The sequence below is a fragment of the Phasianus colchicus genome, chromosome 5, assembly GCF_987193195.1.
Source record: "Phasianus colchicus chromosome 5, bPhaCol1.hap1.1, whole genome shotgun sequence".
NCBI lineage: Eukaryota > Metazoa > Chordata > Aves > Galliformes > Phasianidae > Phasianus > Phasianus colchicus.
In genome coordinates this window covers 6,673,559-6,698,046 of record NC_143440.1, presented here as the reverse complement: position 1 = coordinate 6,698,046, position 24,488 = coordinate 6,673,559, and the positions used below count along the sequence as shown (strand labels likewise).

Below are 24,488 nucleotides of genomic sequence, written 5' to 3'. Positions count from 1 at the left end.
TACATTCAGATGATAATTTAACCCAATGAAAATCAGTCTGGAGTGGAAGGCACCTGGCTTGTACAAGAACAGAAACTGTGAGCTGCTGAATCATCTTTTTTTTTTTTTTTCCTTATTTCATAGCTCTTTTATGTTCACCGTTTGGAGAATGCTGTACAAGCAGACTGATCTAAAATAGAGACCGAGCAGCATGAAACCAATGCATCATCAGCACAGACCAGCTCTATTATTGCATACACAAGTGCAACCATTCTGAAACGCCAACAGTGCATAAAATAACTAACCTTGAGATATCACACTAAGTGACCAAATTATACTTGCCAAAGTAAACTCACACTAAAGCAACAACAACAACAAAAATCTAACATGAAATCAGAAGGGCTACATTAATTTACACAAGCTGAGATTCTAGCACTCCAAACTTTATTGCCCATCACTGCAGAGCATAATCAAAGTGGTGCTCACAGACCAAGTGCAGCTCACATTTGTACAACCAAGTCATGATATATTTTGGATTGTAGATCAAGTACAATAGATTTAAGCAGAACAGTATCAAGTTCATCACTCTTCACTTGCTGAACAAGCATAACCTGAATCTGCTGGCAAAGAACATTCTATGAGGGGGATTTATATTGTTAACAGTGGCTTCTCATACTGCACTTCCATAGCTCTCAAAGTAAAAGTGAGAGCCTGTAAATGGCCATCAAGAGCCCACAGTAGATCCAAGGCATTTTTTTGGAGCCTATCGTAAAAACCTTTTATTTTGTGCAGGAGGGTGAAGGCTGCTTGGTCTTACGCTGCATACTGTATCTCTCCAGGGTCAGCCTCTGAGAATTACTGTTGTGCAGAATACTTAGTGTTTGATACACTTAAAAGTCCACATTTGCTTTTAGGTAGACCTTAAGAGACTTCAAGGAGAGATTTAAGAAAGATATCAGGAAAATACATTTTATTATACAACTAAGAAATACAATTTTCCTTTAGCAGACTTTGTTTTCCTATCTGCAACTGGGAAAACCTATTTACTGAATATACTTTTAATTATTAAATAATGGTTTTAAACAATTAACATTACTATTCTATATAAGTTACACAACAATCTACCATTGCAAAACCAGGATCATATATGAAGGACACATCGCATGGCAAGAATAGCTATGATGCTTTCATTATAGCCATGTAACATGTAATTGTTTAAATACTGTATTAGCTGAACAAATTCTTTAATCATTTAATAGATTTATATGGAATATCTGAAAGACTCTTATCTATTCAATGCTTCTCCATGGAAGCAAAATTGAGAAGATCTGTAGTGTTTTCTTACGGCTCCAACTTGCTTTGTTTTAAGAACTGAAGGATCTTGCCACAAGCCATCTCACATTTTCATGTGTGCTTCTACTAAACACAGTATCAGCAGTAGGAAGACTGAGAGATTTAAGTTGTGTATTTCTAGTAATAGCGTAGATTACTATTTCTTTGTTTCCAGAGAAAAATATGAGATATAGATGCATTCATTACATAACGCTGTTTCAGACAAAGTGATTCCTATAGTAGTAATGTCTACTTGTGATTCAAGTTGTATTAATGTCATGATTTACCAGTCTGAACTAGAATAACAAAAAATAATAGGTCAGAGAGTGTTGAATAATGACATTACTAAGGAATAGTAAGTTTCATATTTAAATGTTTGGGAGAAATATGTGTACAGAAAAATGTGTGTACAGAATTCCAGAGAACTCCTTTTGTATCTTTGGATCTCTGCAGCGTTGAATGTGAAATACCTCACAATATGATTTTCCTGAGTACTGCCTTCAAATTGCTGCATAAAAAAATCCTTTTTCTTAATAGATTTTTCCCCAACTGATGTCCAGTATCAGCTCATATGTCTCATATGTTTCAAAAACGTCTCACAACATACCATTCCTTGCCTTTATTTCACTGTTACTATTAGGATCAGTAGACTCCAGGCTATGTAAGTGTTTATAATTCAAGGCAAAAGGAAGGATGATGTTTTCCAATATTGTTGCTTTCAGTCTGAAAAGTGAAAGGGAGAAAGTATATTCTTACCTTTGCTTTTGGCCCAGTTCAAGAAGTTTCTGCACATCACTTCTGGCTGATGCTTCATCATTTTTCAAAGACTGATAACAAAGGAAAAAAATCAATTACCAAAGAGATCTTGAATTCTGCTCATTTGTAAAATCACTGATTGGGATCCGTCTTGTAAAAATGCTCCCAGTGAATTGCCAATGGTGAGAAAAAGAGGAACACCCTGACTATGCTTTTACCGTAATTCAGCAAGCTAACTATACACATCATTTTGCAGCAAGCACTACATTGCATCTGACTGTGTAAAATAGATTAAGAAACAAACAAATGACTGAAAGCATTAAGGAGGCATGACAGAGATCAGTGTGTGTACAGAATTCCAGAGAACTCCTTTTGTATCTTTGGATCTCTGCAGCGTTGAATGTGAAATACCTCACAATATGCTTTTCCTGAGTACTACCTTCAAATTGCTGCATAAAAAAAATCACCTTCTGAATTACCTTAGCAAAAAGAAGATATGTTAAAAAAAAAAAATGCAGTGGGAAACTACTGGTGGTGCTGAAGGTGGAGTTGGGTGGATGGAGACAATGTTCTGTAGGGCACCATACGCATTAATTTCAAGGAGAGAAGTCTGGAATATAGGAAAATATAGCACAACAATATACTACAATACAGTATTAGCACACAGTGTCTTTATTCTCCTGTGCAAAGATATAAGGGTGCCACTCATATTTTTCCTACCTAGCTTACATCAACATAAGGGTACATATGCAATGGCAGGTGAATACCATCCTTTAAAATGGTGTGCAATACCAAAAACCTCAACCAAAAATGAGCCATCGCTAGACTGACAAACAGTCTCAGGCAGACAGGCATGCTCATCTGGTGATTTCAGTACAGGATCCAGAGCAAGATCTCTACTTTTCACTCTACGGAACTGATACGACCGCAGAGTTAATCTGACTATCAATCTTTCAGCCTGCCCACGATACCCAGAAAACCTCCTTAGTTAATGCAGAAGCGTTCATCAGCCCTGGATGCCTAGCTGCCAGCTCTTCTAACACAGTCTGTCAGTTAAACTTGTAATCCACTGCAGTAAATCCAGTCAGTTGGTGTAGACTGCACGTCTGCAAAGTAAAGTTAGCAGCTGCACTAGGCTTCGTAGGTGCAACTCATCAGCAAAGATGTGGCCTGCAACAGCAAATGAAATCCTATCATAGTAGCTGCCAGGTTAAATGTGCGGGGACTCAATTAAGATTATTTATTCTTTTCTGTTTCTTCTTTTGTTCTGCTACATTTTGTTTGCACACTTGCTTTCTTTTTTGTTTTGGTTTGTTTTGTTTTTTTTTTTAATCATCCAATTCATTTAGATTATGTTTTCCTTGAGACCATCCCTTTTACTCTCTATGCAAGGTAAACAATGCACGCTCTAAAATCAACAATAACAATGACATTTTTATTTATTAGCAGTAGATAAACATTAGTATGAAAAACACAAAGTAAGTAATTCTAGTCCCAGAAATCTCACATAACCTAACCTGGAGATTTACTTTAATTCCCTCGAGTTCTTTAGAAGTCTTCGACAGTTGACGAAGAATATTGCTCCTTTCCTTAAAGACTTCCTTCAGCTGTCTCTCCAGTTCTTCATAGCCCTGTCTAACAGAGAAAACAAAAGCATGAGATCCTCTCAAAACATTCTTCAGTGCACTTCAAAACAGTATTAGATTGCCCAGATTGAATTAATTAGAACTATACAGTATCTGTAGGTTCCAGACTGGAATGTGGAAAGATCTCTCTGTCCACATACACAACTCCTTGTTTTCTCGTAATACAGGTCAAGAGATGCTTTGAATGCCTAAGTGATGTGCTGCATCTGAGTATACAAATCGGACTGAAACACTGGTGTATCGTCTGTGGCAAGCAGGAGATTGAGCAGATGTCTTTAACATGTGTGATGGAATATAGTGAGATCTCTCCTGTTCTGAAAGGCGGGACTGCCATCGAAGCCAAGTAAAACTTGGTATGAAGTTTTTTGACACCTGGTAATTTTGGGCAAGGACAATTCAGAGCTGTTTGAACTTTGCAAGATTTATTTCATTTAAATATTTCCCCCCAGTTAATCCTCACTGCAGTACAGAATAGAGCTGAGAATATGCTTAGAGGAATCAAATGCAAATTAATTTATAAGGGAGAAAGTTTTTTTCCTATCATTTCTAAAAACAGTAATTCCTACTTAGATTGCAAGTGTATTTTATAATGTTTCTGTAGAAATCCCAAATGACATCAATCCTACACTCTATTTTTGGTTCAGTGAAATACAGACCCAACTCTCATATACTATTTCAAGCAAAAAAACCCAAGCATCTCAGTTAATTCTAAAATAGCATATATTTTCAGGTAAAATCACTGCCTTGAGGAAGACTTATCAGCAAGCTGGAGCATCCATTCCCCCTACAAGTGCAGTATAAACCTTTTTTTTTGTTTTGTTTTTACTGTCCTCACAGTAACTCTTTTTATCAAGGGAATAACAAAATTCAAGCCTGCAACACATGGGTGCTATTTTATGATCAGATAGAATTACTGAATCCTTAGAGTTGGATGTGACCTTTAAAGGTCATCCAGTCCAATTCCCTGCAATGAAGAGGGACATCCACAACTAGGTTGCCCAGAGCCTGATCCACCTTGCCTTGGTAGTCTCCAGGGATGGGGCATCCACCACATCTCTGGGTGATGGATTTCTTACCAGTTATATTACCCTCATCTAAAAAAGGAAAAACCACAGGTCTTGCTGGGGAACCTCTGAGAATGACTTTATGAACACACAGGGAATCTATATAAGGAGGTAATAATCAGGACTTGGTTATAAGTCACCTAAGTAATAACACATCAGAAGTAAACGATCCAGTACAGGTCACGGTCCAATTATGGATTTACAAGAAAATCCATACACCAAGAATGTGAACCCTTCAATCCACAATGCAGCATTTATACCCCACGATTTAGTTCATATGTTTTCTCAAGCTAATGACAGAATATACTGCTATATGAATTAAACCTAGCTACTGCAAGAACACTTGATAAATACTAGCATTCTAGTTGCATGCAATAAAAGTAAAATCTCCAGCATTAAGTTTTATGTAGAAACACTGACAGTTTTTGTGACTGCCCCAGCTATCTGATTTTTTAACAAGTAGGCAAAATAATGATCAGAAAGCTATCTCATCTCAGTGCCTCAGACAACATTATACAGAAGTCGCTTAATGAGTTTCAGAGAATACCCTCGTTTTAATTTGATAACGAACAGAGGTCAAGCAGGAATTTCCTCCTGCTAAGGGGTAATAAGGTAGTTTCAGTAAGGTCACCACTTCCATTCCGCCTTAAGCAGCACAATGCATGCATTGACCTTTTGCCATTGAACTGTCATGCTTTTGCTTAAAGTAAAACCTTGCATTAAAAAATCTGTGCAAGTGGTAATACTGTCTTAAATAATCATAATTAAAGACCTGCAAAGAACTGCCCCCTAACCCTCTCCCCCCGAAATAATTCCTTTATAGTTGGAGTTTACAGGCTCCTGAAGGGCCCATTTTACTATCCCCTAAGTATGTAAGTACTATTTTTTTAAATATATGAAAACAATTATATTGTAAACTGTATAAAAACAAATAGAACTATTTTTCTGGTGACTATCAACAAAATCCTATAAATCTGACTAACAAGATGATTATTAAAGGAATAAATGGTAAAAGATGTAAAGAAATCAGACTAGATACATCAACAAGAGATAATCAGCATGATCTCTCTAAAATCAGATGTGAATGGAAGGGACATCTTATCTATATTTAGGTAACTGAATGAAACACAAGGCTCTTTAAGAAGCATGGTATCATCCCTCACCATAGGAGAGAAAGTAAGCGAAACAATTTTAGGAGGAAAATAAGGACATGTTTAGATGTTGACAAGTTATCAGAGTGTGAACAGAGAATAGATTCTTGCAACTAAAATATAAGCTCTGAACTGAAAGATTTACTTATAAGAAATTTTAATGGCAATTTGGTAGTATGGGATAATGCGGACAGAAGTTGACTCTGGGATAATGTGCAACACTATTTTATGCCATAAGCAGCGCAAAGCCCCAGTGACTGTCTGAAATCTTCCAATCCCCCCAAACCATCAATGTTACCTACTTGTTTTGCAATATAATTACAAGTAGGCAAAATAAACATAAATTCATTCCTAGGTAGCCCACTCTGTAATTATACATGTTTTAAATCTATTATCTGAATATTAGGTTACATCAGTTAGTCCATTCAGCAAAATGAAGTGTCATTTTCAGCAAATCCATCTGGAACTAGAATGCAAACACTAGAGAAAACAGATTACAGGAAACATTTCAACATTTCAGATTATAAATTTCGGTGTAAGAAGGAGAAATGTCTATCAACACCATCTCTCCATCACTACACCTCTGACTACTGTTTCTTCAAATATCAGAAGTTCAGCTTTTAGTCTTCAAAATAAAGATTAAGACTTTCCCCTGAATAACACGTGCAATGGTAGGACAAAGGAAAACTGGTTTTGTTTCCTGAGAAACAAAAGTGAGAAAAAGATTCATCCCAATTCTGTATCAGTGTAACTGAAAGTTGAAGAAAAGAATCTCTAAAATGAGTGAACTTGAGATAGAAATCACTCACGACAGCAGAGCATCACATCATTGCCTTTTCTCTTTATAAATATGAGCATTTTTGATCGTGAAGTTCAGGGGGAGGGAAGTTACTAACAACCAAGAAACAATGATCTGGTTATCTAAATAAAACACATAATAGGGAATACACATAATACAGTATGAATATAATATAATATCATCTAACCTCAGCTTCAACTACATTTATCTGATTTCAGTCAATTCTGAATTAGTTGTCATGTGGGAAAAAGTCAGATAGGCTTTACGCTGAACAGCAAATAAGCCCTTGCTGAAATACAGTTTGCCAGATATAACTACTTTGCACGCTCAAATGGCATTTTCATACTATGTTTTGTATTCAGGCATTATCTAACCACTGTGTTTCAGGCTGGAGAAAATACATTATAGTAAAAGGAACATGAAAAAATTGGGATTTAGGGGGAGCCAAGGAACATTTTTATTTACCTGACCTTCCATAGTTTGTGTACAAAATATTTGATTGGAATGTTCCTCTTCTACCTACTGAGAATCACACACAAGTATGTGGTTTATTAACCATGCAAAGAAAAAATCCCTTAGTCAATACTTACATGAATTCTTAAGCATCCTATGTATTTTAAGTGCAATAGCCCACAAAATGGTTGCCCTGATGCTTTTTATTGGGTTTCTCCACAACTATCAGCAAGAGTATCAGGCCCTTTTCATCCACTTCCTCTGACTTGTTAGTGCACGCACTCTAAGTAAAACAAAACCAATCTGGCTTCTCTTTGGCAGACACTTGGCTCTGTAGAATCAATGACCCACCAGAGAAAGCACACAACTGCCAGTTCCCACAAAAGGAGCAAAAAGAGACTTCTGAAAACTTGTAGTTGGCTTAGAAACAAGGCCCTGAGGAACGGAACAGCAAGTTGATGTGTTTAACTTGATATTGAGAATGACGACCCAGGGGAAAAAAAACCCAACAACTTTCATTTATCTACTTTAAACTGCACAGGTCACGAAAAGAGAGTTAACATCATGAGGAAGGACAGCACAAAATGTTGTGATTCCACACTAAAATAACTTTACCTAGAGTAATAAATCCTCACTGAGTTCATACAAATGTAATAAGGAGCAGGCACATAAACCTTCTGAAAGCTATTAAATTCTTCACAACTATTCAAATACAGACTGCATAAATATAGACTTGTCCTCTGCATGAAAAGTTTGCCTTTCACATCAGTTCAATAGGATTTGGTCTTCAGTAGGAAATACATTCACACTAAAATCTCTCTCTTTCTGATAGGTAACACTGCTATTTTTCAGTTCTGACATTCCTCATCATTTATATCCACAACATTGCATCTGCCTTTGTTTTCTACTGCAGATCTAAAACTTTTGACTGTGACCTCAGTGTTACTATCCTCAAATACACAGTACATGCAGTAGGCTTAGCAGATAACCATAAACACTTTTTTCCAACAACTCTGACAAAGTCAGGTTAACGTTTCTGTCTGTGCACTATGTTAAGTTCTCTACTTACTGGCTACGAGTGCTAGCATAGCACACACACATCTGTCCAAAAGAGACGATACATCACATAAAAGCAACTTCTGTACATAGATTGTTAGGAAAGCTACATCAGAATGGAAGTATATCAAACTTCTTATCTTGGTTCCCAGATATTGGTAGAAAATTTCTTATTTCAGTTGGCTCTTACAGTACTGCATCTCTAGTCTCCCAAGACTTCCAGTCTTACCCTTATCCAGGGCAACCCAGAATCTCTTTTGGATTCACAGCAAACTTTTCAAAACTACCTGCGGACCCAGGGGTAGTCTGGCTGTAGTAAGCCTTGTTGTTTTGTTGTTTATCTCCTTATAATGAGTAGGTCACCTGCTCAGCAATTCCATCAGCAGATCTGTCTCTGCACATGCTCTTCAACCTGTTACAGTGGCAACAGAACTTTAAACAGAATAGACAGAAGCAATTGCATAGTTCATTTTCTGCCAGAAAGGCAACTTTGAACAATTTCACATTAAATTTGTCTTTAAAGTACCAAGCCATCTCTAACTTTGTTCAGTCCACTGTGAAAACAGATCATCTGAAAACACTACTATCCTGTCTGCTTGTACAAAACACAGGATCACGCACTTTCTTCAAAATCCAGAAAGTCCTGTTTTGTGTAGAAACCATTTTCTCATAAAGCTGTGTTTAACAGGAGGTTTTTATTCTGCTGAGAACTGCTGACCTTGGTGTTGCTGCTATAACGTGCATTTTTCTGCAACAGAATCACTCAAACATGCTACATTTCTCAGAAACCACTTGGATGTCTATGACAAAACATGCAGGCATTTTTCTCCCTTCCTTCCATTAGTATTTTTACCATTTTTACTTGTTTGGTGCATAAAGCATTTCATAGACTCTATTTTTGTTTTCACCATGGATTTTCCACAGCACATCACCTTCTGAACGATCCAAAATCTGGAGTGAATTAGATTTTCATTATCATAAAAATCCTTAGTGAACAGAGTGTCACAATATGAAAAGGAACGCTAGGAAACAAGACACTAAAGAGGACTGAGCATGGGAGAGGCTGCAACAGGAGAAGTATCACAATCCAAGCGTACACACCCAGCAGCCTATACCGAGGCTCACTGCACTAAATTCCAATTGCTTGCTACATGCACTCAATTCTTGTCCAAAGCAAGTTCGTGATGCTCCTATGACAAGGAATGAGTACCTGAAGAACTAGCATGGATACACCATACTGACAGCTGGATGGTGAGTCCATGGCAGCTTCATCGTTAAGTGACTTTGGAAACACTAGAAGTGCTATCACCACCTTTACAACTTTTCCCTTCCTCGACTTTTTAGTGAGACTAAGGGAACTACAGCTATCTGAGAGGTTTTCAAAGGTCACAAGATAAATTATAATGTAAAGCATTATTAAGTGCAAATATAAATGTTCCTGACAGTTCTGACTCTAATCTTTTGAATCATGAGAAGTACACCAGAAAAGGAAAGAGAGGGTGAACAGCTAAACTCACCAGTTATGGAATACAAATCAAGTGCCAAAGAACCGTATATTTCACAAATTTTCTTCATGAGTTCTTTGCAAGTTCCATACAAATCTGTGTTTCCTGCTGAGAAAATTCTTTTGGATTTCTAAACTACAGCTTAAATAATATCTATATGTAGATATAGTACATATGTGTACATATATGTATTGTATGCATATATATATGTATACATATATGTATATATGTGTATTTACATATATATAATATATAAAATATATATATTATATGTGCTTTGAATATATATATATTATATTCTATATATATTCTCTCTCTATATATTATATATATTCTAATATATATATATAGATATATATCTATACATATATATATGTATATACATAAATACATGTATACATACACACACATGTATAAAGCACACACTGAAAGCAAATGCCCATCTCACTTCGTAAAGACCTTCCTGTTCTCATATTTTCAAATACTAACTCTTCCCTCAACATATGGCTCCATCAGTAGCCAGCAGCTAGGACATTTTGTAGATGGTACAAAATGTACCTCTTGCCCTCATCTTAAAGTTCTTATTTTTATCAGGCTCCCAGTGATGTAAGCATTTCTTCAGCTACATCAAGAGCTATATGAAATGAACCTGCTCAGAGTTTCTAATTGTCACAGAACAGCTGTGAACATGCACATTTCTCCTCTCATTACCTATGTGCTTTGAATGACATTTCCATTGCAAAGATTTTCAGGATCAGTGGAAGCAAATACCACGAAGCAAACTTCTTTGTCAGTGCACTTTGTGAGGTCAAATTTTGTTTCAGAGAATGGCACATGAACGTGCCTGAAATTTACCATACGTGCAAACTAAGGACGTTGGATCTGTATAGTGGGCATCATTTCTCCCCTCCCAAAAAGACGAGATTCTTTCAATCTATCAGCCTATTTTTGCTCAGTCAGAACTCAGCCAGATATGAATTCATGGAGTTCTCCTTAATCATAATTTTAATGTGACTTCCACAAAAAAAAAAAAAAAAAAAGGGAGGAAGGTGGGAGGTGTTGTATTGTCTTTGTGACTTCATTCATATGAACTCAAAAACAACCATGGAAAAAAAATATGGAATGAATAGGCTCTGGTACTACTACAACAGAGGTGAAATGATGCAAATTTATACTTCTACCAGAGAGATTTCCCAGGTTTTCAGCATACTGCCACAAACACACTGTCCAACTTCCAGTCTACAGATACTACTGGAACTGAATTTTCTGAAACAACTGACGTGTCCAATTTCATCCAGATGGTTTTCCCCCCACATAAAAATAATATAATAAAAAAAAGTAAAGAGTTCAAGTCAAAAGCTATTAAGGAATTACAATTTCAACAACTCCAGGCACAAGTTCAAAATCCTCCTAATTTCCCATTTAAGAAAAATAAAGGTCATGGAAATATATTGTCCAGTTAGCCTGCGCATATTTTCCTCTCTCCTAAATCTGTGCTCCTGTCCAGCACAGGCTTATCTACATTAGGAAAAAGCTGGGGGTGAAAATGCACTCCGGTTCAATAATATCCTCAAATAACTCTGAGAGAGGCCTGAGGAAAATCGTATCTCCCCAGTGCAAGCACTTGGATTGACACATCTTTCCCACTGCACCTGGATGGAGTACTGAAGAGTGCTCTGACAGCGAGAAACAATCCAAGCTTTAGCAGAGATTAAGTACAAATTCCCACAATCAGCGTGAACAGTAGTCAGTCTTTCAGGAAGCTGTAAAGGAGGCACTTCTATTTGTTGCTACACTTGCCAAGAAGGTTAGAAAATCAGTGCAGCCTATCTATCCCAGCAGCAATTTTAGCAGCTTATTGATTTCTCCTCTACCTGAACTGGAGAATGGTTTTCTCAAGGGGAACTACAATACAAGATCACTTACCAAGGACAAGCCCATTCTTTTTCAAAGCGATGTATTTTGCCTTGCTGTATTTACACCAGATGTGTAACTAAAGCAAATATGAAAGGATTTTAATCATACTGAATTATTTATTGGTATTACTAGATAGGAGAAAGGGTTTATTACTTCCAGGGTGAAAGTTGCAGTTAACTTATCTCTCCCCATGATTTGTGCTAACAGCAAGAACTGCTGCATTGACTTCCTCATCATCCATCCTTCACTCTCTTCCCAGTGAACAGTTCAAACAAAATCAGAAAACAACATCTGCATTTTCACACCAATTGTTCCTTTCAACTGGCATGCCTCTTCACATGAAGCCAAGAAAGTGACAGTACGTGGCAGAAAGTGAAATCCTTTGTATGTACGTGTCTATATATTTATATCTAAAAACACACCCAGCCAAAATACAGCCCGCATCAGATCAGGCTGCCCAGGCCCACGTCCAGTCTGACCCTGGGCATCTCCTCTACAACTTTTTGGGCAGCCCGTATCAGGGCCTCACCACTCTCTGAGTAATGAATTTTATCCTAAATTTCACCCCCCACTCCTTTTTTAAATTTTATTTTAATTTAAAGCCATTCCCCCTTGTTCTAATACTAGATGAACCAGATGACTTTCTAAGGTCCCTTCCAACTCAAACAATTCTATGATCCTATCATTATTGATCTTCCCCTATACAAAAGAAGTTTCTATAATGCAAGAGAAAAAAACACATGCAAAATATGAAAGAATTGCATGTACTGAATGGAAAAAACTTGAACTGCTTACACATTTTGCCCACATTTTTGAGCATCATTTCTTACATTTTAGTTTCATCGTGGAAATTAAGAAGAGTTTCCAAAAAGGCACCTTGACTGAAAAGTCTATTGATTTCAAGAATATTCACCATTTAAACATTTAACTGAACAAGGACCTTATATTTGAACTCAACATTTTCCTTTTAAACATGATTTCATTATATAGCATAACAGCTTTTTGACACTTGCCCTTTATATTGAATGTTTTTGTACAAGTCTGAATGTATCACCTCTTTCAAGAATCATGTTAGAAGTTAAACGTCTTACATCTCATGAGCTCTCTTCAGGTGAAGTAAATAAATTGAATCAGAAATAGAACTGAAAGCTTGACCTTGAAGTTGCCTTTTCATTTCTACAGCTCTCAAAGGTACCACAGCACCAGGGCTTTTTGGGTTGTGAGTTGTTGTCGGGGTTTTTTTGGGGTTTTTTTTTTTTTTTTTTTTTTTGGTTTTTTGCTTGAATAGAAGTCTGAATCAGGAAAACCTGGATATTCAGCAGAGACTCTGGAATCTCCACTTATCATAGAATAGCTTCGGTTGGAGGAGACCTTAAAGATCACCTAGTTCCAATTCCCTGCCAACAAAAGGGCTGCCAACCAGTAGATCAGACTCACTAGGATCCCATCCAGCCTGGCTTGAGAACCTCCAAGGATGGGGCACCCATCCTGGCTTTTGTCAGGGTGTCAGGGCCTCACCACCCTCTGAGTAAACAGTTTATTCCTAACATCTAACCTAAATCTCGTCTCTTTTAGTTTAAAGTCATTCCCCCCTTGTCCAGTCGCTATCAAACCATGTAAAAAGTCTGTCCCCCTCCTGCTTGTAAGCTTCCTTCATAGAATCACAGAATGGCCAGGGTTGGAAGGGACCTCAAGGACCATGAATCTCCAACCCCCCTGCCACATGTAGGGCCAGCAAACTCCCCATTTAATGCTAGACCAGGCTGCCCAGGGCCCCATCCAATCTGGCCTTGAACACTTACAGGGATGGGGCATCCACAACCTCTCTGGGCAGCCTGTTCCAGTACCTCACCACTCTCTCTGTACAGAATTTCCCCCTGACGTCCAACCTAAATTTCCCCTCCCTTAACTTAAAACCATTTCCCCTCGTCCTGCAGTTATCTACCCTTTCAAAGAGTTGGTTCCCCTCCCCTCTGTAGGCTCCCTTTAGGTACTGAAATGCTGCAATGAGGTCACCCCGCAGCCTTCTTTTCTCCAGGCTGAACAAGCCCAGGTCCCTCAGCCTGTCCTCATAGGGGAGGTGCTCCAGTCCCCTGGTCATCTTCCTTCAAGTACTGGAAGGCAGCAATGAGGTCTTGCCATGACCTTCTCCAAGCTAAATAAGCTCTCCACTGGAACTGCTCTGACAGCTCCACATCCTTCCTGTAGTGGGGGACACGGTACTCCAGTTAAGGCTCACCAGGACATAGTAGAGGGAGACAAACCCCTCCCTCTCCCTGCTGCCACCACTCTGCTGATGCAGCCCAAGATGAAGTTGTTTTCCTTGGCTGCAATTGCATGCTGCTGGCTCAGGTCCAGCTTCTTGTCCACTAGGACCCCCAAGTCATTCTCTGCAGGGCTGCTCTCAGTGCTCTCTGTACTCACCTGGGATGATTGTCACAACCCCAGGGCAACACCTTGCATTCGGCCTTGTATATCCTCATTAGATTCTCGTGTGTCCAAGTCGCTCTGAATGGCATTCCTTCCTCCTATTGTGTCAATTTCACCACACAGCTGCATGTCATCAGCAAACTTGTTGAAGGTGCAACCAATTCCACTGTTAATATGGATGATAAAGACGTTGAAGAGCACTGGTCAACATGGACACCTAGGGGACACTGCTCTTAACTGGCCTCCACCTGGACACAGAGCCACTGACAACAGCTCTTCGGCTGTCTTGGATCATCTCCTCATCTCACATGCATGGTAACAAGATGGCAATCTCTTGTGTTAATAAGGGTGCAGAAATATCTGGGCCTTTCAGATGGAGATTTAGAGAAGAATATAAGGTGTCACTTGTGCTTCATTAATTGCTTTACTATTTATCAGCTTTTATTTATTCAGGGTACAGTTACATGCTGAGTATATATACTGGGTAGATTTAGACTAGATATGGGTAGATTTAGATGAGATATTAGGAAGAAATTCTTCGTTGTGAGGGTGGTGAGACACTGGAACAAAATGCCCATAGAGGCTGTGGATGCCCCCTTCCTGGAAGCATTCAAAGCCAGGCTGGACGGGGCTGTGAGCAGCCTGGTCTAGAGGGAGGTGTCCCTGCCTACAGCAGGGGGTTGGAACCTGGTGATCTTAAAGCTCCCTTCTAACCCATACAGTTCTATGATTCTATGATTATTCTACTAATTGGAAATTAAAACAATGAACAATTAACATTTCCTGAACATTCATTTAAAACAATGAAGGTTATGCATACATAACTTTCATTATCAGCATCAATACAGTGGTAACTTAGTGACAGTCACAGCAAACACAGAAGAGATCAGCAGCTTTTAACACAGTGAGCTATTTTTTGAAGAGTAGCTGACTTGCTGTTGTCTGATTTCATTTCCTGCTTGTCTAATAATTGAAGCGTGCTACTTAATTCTTCCACTCTCCAAATCAAGATATCCAATGCGACTGTGATACCTGCATAAAAATCTTAATTATTTTTTAGAAAGATAACCCAAAATGTAAATGATGCACAGTGAAATAACATTAATATTCAGAGAAAGACTTACTTAGAAATGGCAGACAACTTTGGATAAGAATATCCTAGATTTCTGAGGAAAAAGAGCCTGAAATAGAAAACACTACCACAAGACACAGCAGCGCACGCGAGCTGGGGGCAGGAAATGCAAACACTCAAGATTCATAGCTCCTATTCAAGTGTTCAGGACCCTCCGAGGAAGCAATCACAATTTGGCAGTTGTCAGATGTGGTACTAAAAGATGCACATAGCCCAACTTTTGAACACTGACTAAAATGAGATGGTGCCCTATTTCAGCCCTTTAAGCTGACTATGCAGGAATGATTTTTTGCTCACTAAGAGGAAGACAGGTCAGCAACTATAAGGTGCTTATAACGAGACATTGGTTAATTATATCCAAGTAAATTTCAGAAAATATTGCCAATATTTTATAAGTGCATTTCCTGTACTACAAGAAGCAACCATATTTATTCAAAGTAAAAAATATTTAGTTCAGCCAGCTTGGAAATAATGTAATAAACATTAACTTCCTTCGGTAATTCCTCACTAATAAGACTGGAATTCATTGCATTTCTATGCATTTTTGTACCACATATAAACTTTCACAGAAAAGACGAGAGGCTTAGAGCACTTTAGAGCTTTATTACTAATGCAGCAGAAAATCAGTTTCTTGCACAATGCAGATGGATCTTATTGACATGAGGAGATTTACACCTGATTTTCACTTGTATTAAAAAGAAGGCAAGCAGAGGAACCAGGATATAACCACAGTATAACAAATAAAAATACTGACATAGAAAGCAATTGAATACTTGAGGAAGTAAGTAAATACATAAATAACAGAAAAGTTTAGATTGTTAGATTATTTCTTGAAATCTGGACAGAAACAGGCTATTTTCTGACCTAGAGGAGGAAAGCAATTTTGCAGAGAAAGCTGAAAAATCTTTGGCTCTTTTCCCTTTGAAGATGACTCTAGTTAATAAAGGACATGTTAATCTTCCTGAAACACTTGACAGAAGCAAAGCTATAAAGAAATGTCAGGTTTGGGTCATTTAGAAGTGATTTTCCATCAGTGGTTTATGTTACTGCAGATATAAGCCAACTATATTCATATAACTGCCTGCAGTTATCAGCTGTAATACACACACTGTTTTAAACCAATATTTTTGAAGAATTCCATATCATTTGAACAATAATCCTCCTTCATGATATGGCTACAATAACTATTACATTATTCTTCAGATAACTTACACTATTGCACCACACTTTCGCCTACTTAAAGCGGATCACCGACTTCATAGCAGTCAGAAGATTTTAGCATATTTTAACTGACTTTGCTTGCTTCCTAGACAAAAGCATTACTAAATACTTCAAGATTACCTTGACAGAGGTCTGATTTGACTCTTTTTCTTAGACCCTCTTTGGCAAACAGCCTAAGGAAAGCACGCTGCTCTTTGCAAATGTCACCCTTGCTATTCAAACCCATCAAGCAGCAGAAAAAAAACCAAAACCAAAATAAAACAAAAACCCTAAACCCTGTAATTATTTCCAAATCAGACATCTAGTGCTGCACCCAGTCCATTAAATCATTGGGGTTGGAAAAGACCACTCAGGTCATCTAGTCCAACCTTCCACCCATGTAGATGCATGCTCCTCAGTCTCTTAAATAGCATTTTTAAAATGTAATGGCATCAGGGAGGAGAAAATCTTCTGTATGTGGAGTGTTTGCAGCTGATTATAATGGCTTCGTATGTCCTCAAGGAATTTTAATACATAAGTGGAAAAGCACCACAAAATACACTTCCTGAGAGGTACTGGCCTTAGAACACTACATGAATAGTTATACTAATGCAGCATAAAGACCTACAGCAAGCTGCCCATTGATTTTATCATAAAAATACCCAAATTCATGTCTACAGCTCTGAATTTCTGTAATGCAAGGTCTGGCTCTGCATCTAGCAATGTCAGATTTATGTCAAGTTGTACATGCTATGATTTCAGAGGTACTAATGCAATCAATTACTGATGTGACACGCTAATACACTATGCACACGTGCAAGATTTCAGCCACTCTTTTAATCAGCCTGCAGCTATATGTACTTTCAGCTTACAAATCCCAAGAGCTTCAGCCAATACTGTCATATACAAAGACCATTAGCCACAGATGCAAGGAAGTCCATTCCATATCCATTTGGTTTTGAGTTCTTTCATTTTAATGAGCAGAAAAGAATGAAAATAAATCACACACAAAACCACTCAGCATAAAACCAAAGATCCAAGTTTTCCAAGTAATTCATTGCACAGAGATTTTTCTCCCCATTGCAACATACAAGACAAAAACCTCTTTTCCTGAAGTACTGGTTCTTTTTCTATAGTTACCGTTACTCTTTTCAACATTTAACACCGCATAGTATAAAAGAATATTATTACAACCATCTATCCTGTAGATGAGATTTGTACCGTCATTTCTTATCTGAGGATTTCATAATTACTGCTTTATCTCAGAACAGAGAAAAATACTGCTTGACCAAACATGGCAGAATTATCTTTCTTCCAACACATGCCTTATCTACCTTATGTATGACCTCTGGAGTAGTTTTTGCTACATTTCAATATCACCTACCATAGACCCAAGTTGTTTTAAAGGATTTAGAAGAAAAAAGCTAAAAATATAGAACAAGAAAAAGATCGTTTTTGAGATAAGGCAGTCACTGAGTCTGAGTCACTGACCATTTTCCAACCCAATCAGACCGTTCCCTCGTACACCTTTTTTTTCCTTTTCATATAAAACGAATTCATGCAGGGCACAAAGCATACAGCTGACGATGGACAGTTTCCTCTGATTTATTTAAAATTGAAACAAGAGCTGCTGTCTCCTCCAGAAAACAGCAGGTGAAGCATAATAGCAAAATCAACAGAGTGAAAAACAGGACACCCATACTACTGCTCTGAACCATTCCAGATGTGATAGTTCTGGGTCAGCAGCTAAATATTGTAACGGGAGAATTGTGCCTACAAGAAAAAAAAAAAAAAGAAAAAAACCTCAGATGCCAAAGGTATCCAAGCAAGGCAGCCACACATGTTAAGTGTTGATCTCACCTGAAAAAAAGCCTTTCATTTTCAGCAAAAACACTCAAGTGGAATTTTTATACAGATTCAAGCATTTTGTGACACTTTAGTTCAATCAGTTCAGTTAGATTATTATGGCAATGTTAAAATGAGAATATTCTGCTGAGTATGCAGATTCTTTAAACCTACTGGATGAACAACATGGATATTGATGTTTTAGAGCTAAATGAAAAAAAATGAAGAAAGGTTTGACCTGTTTTCATCCCCTTACACTAAATAATTACTCTTTCATGCAGTTTTTGGCAAAGTCTCAAGTTTGAATGGTTTGTGTTAAATGTAAATAAAAATACAGAAAATGGAGCACCTTTCAAACTCAGAACTTCCCCCTGCTTTAATATTTATATAATAGTTTCTGTAAAGAGCCCCAAATGTAAATATACATCATAATTATCAATGACTTTATGAAAGAAACAGCAGTCGGACTGTATTGCTCTGGAATGGGATTGTCCAAGCCTTTTTACCAGTATCAATTCTGACCCCTATGCAAAAGCCCATCACGATGCTCCCATCACAGATGGCATGGTACCCAGCTATGCAGAGAGGGATACAGCCCTGGGTGCTGAGAATACAGAGCATGGTACTGGAGAGCAACGTGACCTATGTGTCCCTGTAGACGTAAAGCAACTTTATTCATAGAGAAGATTCAGAGCTAATGAAACAGACCAGAGAGAATGAAAAGCTACTGTATCATTTCTGGGTGTCATTTGGAGAAGACAAATGGAGAAGCCAAAGCTTAGAGTTTACTCAGTATTTAGCAGAAATTGCACTTCATCCTACCCTTGCTCCCACCAACGTTTGGACAACTAAGACAAAAATAATATTACTAAGGTAAAGCTATTATCATTAAGTGCCCTAATGGGGGACTTCAACCATCCGGATATCTCTTCGAAAGACCACACGGCAAGCTGCAAGAGGTCCAGGAGTGTTGATGATAACTTTCTGGACCAGGTATTGGACAGACCGACCAGAAGTGAAGTGTTGCTGGACCTGCTGCCCACTAATGCGGCCAGGATTCCAGTACTTCTCACATCCCTGAGCCCTGCATCCCTAAACCTCTGGGTGGGGACCGGGGTGGTAAATCCCCCCCCACTGTGAGGACAGAGCAGGTCTGAGACCGCCTCATGAGACTGAATGTGTACAAGCCTATGGGGCCGGATGGCGTGCATCCCAGGGTTCTGAAGGAGCTGGCTGAGGTGGTTGCCGAGCCGCTCTCCATCATATTTGAGAATTCGTGGCTGTCTGGTGTGGTCCCGGATGACTGGAGGAAGGGTCACATCACTGCCATTCACAAGAAAGGGAGCAAGGAGGACCTGGGGAACTACAGGCCGGTGAGTCTCACCTCTGTGCCTGGGAAGATCATGGAACAGATCCTCCTGGATGACATGCTTGATCACATGAGGAAAGGGCGTGTGATCCGAGACAGCCAGCACGGCTTCACCAGAGGAAGGTCATGCTTGACCAATCTGGTGGCCTTTTATGATGGAGTGACGGCATCGGTGGACAAGGGAAAGGCGACCGATGTCATTTACCTGGACTTGAGCAAGGCCTTCGACGTGGTCCCCGACCACATCCTTATCTTCAAATTGGAGGGATGTGGATTTGATGGGTGGACCACTCGATGGATAAGAAACTGGTTGAAAGGCTGCAGACAGAGGGTGGTCATCAATGGCTCCATGTCCAGGTGAAGGCTGGTAACGAGCAGCGTCCCCCAGGGGTTTGTCTTGGGATCAGTGCTTTTAACATCTTTATCTACGACATCGATGATGGAATCCAGTGCACCCTCAGCAAGTTTGCTGACGACACCAAGCTGAGTGGTGCGGTCAACACGGCTGAAGGAAGGGATGCCATTCAGAGGGACCTCGAGAGGCTAGAAAGGTGGGCCCGGGTGAACCTGATGAGGTTCAACATGGCAAAGTGCAGAGTTTTGCACTTGGGCCGGAGGAATCCCAGGCATCCCTACAGACTGGAAGGAGCGGTCCTTGAGAGCAGCCCTGTGGAGAAGGACCTGGGGGTCTTAATAGATGAAAAACTTAATATGAGCCAGCAGTGTGCCCTTGCGGCTCGGAAGGCAAATGGGATCCTGGGCACCATCAAAAGAGGGATGGCCAGCAGGGACAGGGAGGTGATTGTTCCCCTCTATTCTGCTCTTGTGGGGCCCCATCTGGAGTACTGCATCCAAGTGTGGAGCCCCCCAGTACGAAAAGGACAGGGAGCTGTTGGAGAGGGTCCAGTGAAGGGCCACGAAGATGATCAGGGGACTGGAGCACCTCCCCTATGAAGGCGGGCTGAGGGAGCTGGGCTTGTTCAGCCTGGAGAAAAGAAGGCTGTGGGGTGACCTCATTGCAGCCTTTCAGTACCTAAAGGGAGCCTTTAGGGGAGGGGAATCAACTCTTTGAAAGGGTAGATAACTGCAGGATGAGGGGAAATGGTTTTAAGTTGAGGGAGGGGAAATTTAGGTTGGACGTCAGGGGGAAATTCTTTACAGAGTGGTGAGGTACTGGAACAGGCTGCCCAGAGAGGTTGTGGTGCCCCGTCCCTGGAGGTGTTCAAGGCCAGATTGGATGGGCAGCCTGGGCTGGTATTAAATGGGGAGGTTGGTGGCCCTGCATGTGGCAGGGGGTTTGGAGCTTCATGATCCTTGAGGTCCCTTCCAACCCTGGCCATTCTGTGATTCTTTGAAGTGTAGAAGCATACCCTATCAAACTACTCTAACTGATATATCTCTGCGCAGAGCGCTCTGAGTCACAGCACAGGCTGTTGTAAAATGAAAGGTGAAAAATAGATGGTACCAAACCTTCTACTTTCTCTGCTTTCCCCTCTTGTGCATGCTATGTGCACAGCAGATACAGTCAAAAAGTCACGTAGTTTTTCCAGCCATTATCCTCTGTTTATAGCATTGACTTGGTAATAAAAGGACATGTTCTCATCAGTGCATGATATATACTATAAGATGTTTTTGCAGTTGCTTGGGGTGTTTTTGAGATCAGAAAAACAACTGTTTACAGTCAAACTTCAGCTCAGGATTTACAAGCAAGTCATTTTAGAACATGGCTCTTATACAGAGCAGCTGAGGACAATGGGATGGTTCAGTCTAGAGACAAGGAGGTTCAGGGGAGACCTCACTACTCTCTACAACTCCCTGAAAAGAGGTCATGGCGAGGTGGGGGTCAGCCTCTTCTCCCAGGTAACAGAGATAGGATGAGAGGGAATGGCTTGAAGATGCATCACAGGAGGTTCAAATTGGATATTGATCTCCCACATTGGATATTGATCACTCGGAAAGAGTGGTCAGATATTGAAACAGGCTGCCCAGAGAGGTGACAGAGTTACTGTCCCTGGAGATGTTCAAGGAAAGGGTAGATGTAGTACTTAGAGACAAGTCTTAGTGGTCTATACTGGTGGTAGGTGGTTTGTTAGACTTGATGATCTTAGAGGTCTTTTCCAATCTTAATGATTCTACGATTTTGAAAAAAATTAAACACATCATTTTCAGGAGCAGAATAAGAAAAGTAATATAATCAATGCTTTTGCCTTAGTAATTCAGCCTGTGAGCCAACCACAGGAGGAAGCACTCCTTCCTACCAACCACAACATGACTCTCAGCATCGGTTATTTAGGGTTTCTTTCAGTTTTCAGTACTCACCAGCTTTCTTCCTCTGTGACTGTAGCTGCTGGATACTGAGCACTACTGAACAGACAGATAGCTCTGAGCTCTTCTAGAAACCTGACTCTTTGAGAAAACCCAGTGGTGTGGAAAAAAACAAACAGCTGGTATGGGTGACTAATTGTACCACTTTTTCATTCAGTATATAACTCAGGCAAAAAAACATTTTAACCACCAAACTCTGATGACCCACGGGCTTCAGCTACACAGTTAGTATCTAAAGAGCATTAGGAATAAGGGATACCAAGCATGTATTCTAAATTCTGAAGAGAACAAAGGAGAGATTGCAAGCTCCCAGCGTCCTCTCCACACTTCATGCAAATTCTAGTCATGCAACTGGTGGGCTCAGAATTGAACTGGATTCCTATTTATCATTTAGAATTATTTTGCATTCTGGTTCCCAAGCATTCATTTTTCACGTCATTGTTTCCCATGGCTGTCAACGCAAAAGAGCAAGTTTACTCAGAAGTTAAGAGTTTTCAATCTTGGAAAAATACAATTTTTTCTGTGCATCCTGGCTTCAGAATTTTAGTTTTTTGTCTCATGGCTTGCAAGCAAGCTGAATAGGCCAGAGTAAATTCAAGAATAAAGAGGAAGTAATAGTGCCCTCTGAATGGGACAACAGATCTGCATGTAAGAGAAATGGCTCCGTGTCTGCACTGTTTTGATCTTGCTGAACATTTTCATCCTGTGAATTTATTTCATATTGCCTGAGACCATCCTTGGCTTTTTGCAGAAACCCTGTAGCACTTCCAGTTTTGCTGAAACATGCACTGCTTCATATTCACCTTGCATTTCATTCTGGAGGCTACACATACAAATATTTCTGAAGAGCAAAGTTTCCTGAAATAAAATGTCATTTTGAAATGGATTTTCACTTATATCAAAGTTTATACAGAAATACACACTGTTTTTTTAGCCTAGCCACCATTAATTACTCCCTTTTGCCCTGAAGATGCCATGCTGTCTGAGAGCACAGCCCATATAGACAAAATAAGCAATCACACAAATAGCAAAACGCAATGAGAAAAATATAAAGTTTAATGTTTCCAGACAAGGAAACAAGGTAATGAGAAGGACTTGAGGCACAGGGCATTGTGTGGAGACACTCCCTGAAACCCCTCTATGGTTCTGGAGGTTACAGTTGAGGTACTAAATAGGGACTCTCTGCTTTTCAGACAATTGTTGGCCTCATGTTCACACCCCCTAAACTCAGACAGCTAAGCTATTTTTAAGGCATTTCTTAATATTACTGCTATACTTACTATGTCCAAGAGCTCCATTTGCTTCAGAACTGGTAAGACTGCACTGGGCAAGGGATCTGGAGTCAAAAAGCCCAACAAAAAAGCTCTTTTTAAGATTGTTTTGAAGCCAGCAACAGCACTGCACTCGTGCTAGGGAGCTGGCAGCTTGTGGGCAGGCTCCTGAATCAGCTGGCACATTAGCAGCAGGATTTTAACACCCTACAAACGTGTCATCACCCTCCCTTGACATTTGCACCTGATTATAAGCTTTAAATAGCTTCCAGGAGGGTGGAAGCTAGCTCCTAGGGCATTCCAAGTGAGTAACTGTTGTTGCTGCCCACTGAGAACAGGGAGGTTCAGTGAGTGAGCACAGCTTGTACAGTGCTACAGCTGTGGGTGTGGGAGGTGGGTTAAGTGGTGAGGACTGCAAGTATTGTCCCTCCTTGCCCAGGAGACTGGCTTTCCTCTCAGCGGTCTTTGAGACTGCAAGCCTAAAAATGGTCTCCACCAGACAGTGGGCTTATTCCAAGAAGACCATGGTGACCCAGATGGAGGGCCTTCCCAGAAATCTGGCTGTTCAGGTCTCTGGCTGCAGGGAGTGCCTGAGCCTGCAGGAGGGTGGCAGGGATTCCACCTGTGTGTGTGTGAAGCAAAATACTAGACCTGCTGTTTGTTAACAAAGAAGGTCTTGTGGAGGATGTAAGGGTTGGAGGCCGTCTGGGGCATAGTGATCACGAGATGCTAGATTTCTTGATCCTTGTTGAACCACAGAGGGGAATCAGCAGAACCACCACTTTGGACTTCTGCAGGGCAGGCTTTAACCTCTTTAGGACCATGGTTGAGAGGGTCCCTTGAAAGGTAGTTTTGGAGAGCATGGGAACCCAGGAAGGCTGGGAATAATTTAAGGAAGTTATTTTAAAGGTGCGGGAGCTGACCATCCCCAAGTCATGGAAGATGAGCCAACGGGCAAGGAGGTCAGACTGGCTGAACAGAGGCCTCTGACTGGATCTCAAGAACAAAAGGAAAGTTTATGGTCTCTGGAAGAATGAGCAAGCTACTTATGATGCTTACAGGTATGTAGTGAAGCTGTGCAGGGAGAAAATTAGAGAAGCCAAAGCCCAGCTACAACTGAACTTGGCCACTAAGGTAAAGAAAAACAATAAATATTTTTATAAATACATCAACAGCAAGAGGAGGGCTAGGGAGAATCTCCATCCATTGTTGGATGCCGAGGGCAACTTGGTGACCAAGGATCAGGATAAGGTACTTA

The 24,488-nt window shown here is 39.9% G+C and overlaps 1 protein-coding gene across 11 annotated transcripts in view; it reads right to left on the bottom strand.

The window, feature by feature from the left end:
- The window catches only part of LOC116237891 (leucine zipper protein 2-like), a 169,964-nt gene that overhangs the window by 70,311 nt on the left and 75,165 nt on the right, over positions 1–24,488 (bottom strand). For all 11 annotated transcript variants that reach the window (XM_090140241.1, XM_090140240.1, XM_090140243.1 and 8 more), the window contains 2 exons: positions 3,585–3,702; positions 2,068–2,138 (listed from right to left, as the gene is read on the bottom strand). In XM_090140241.1, the coding sequence (XP_089996367.1) occupies positions 2,068–2,138; positions 3,585–3,702 (189 nt within the window). The remainder of the gene's footprint in view (positions 1–2,067; positions 2,139–3,584; positions 3,703–24,488) is intronic.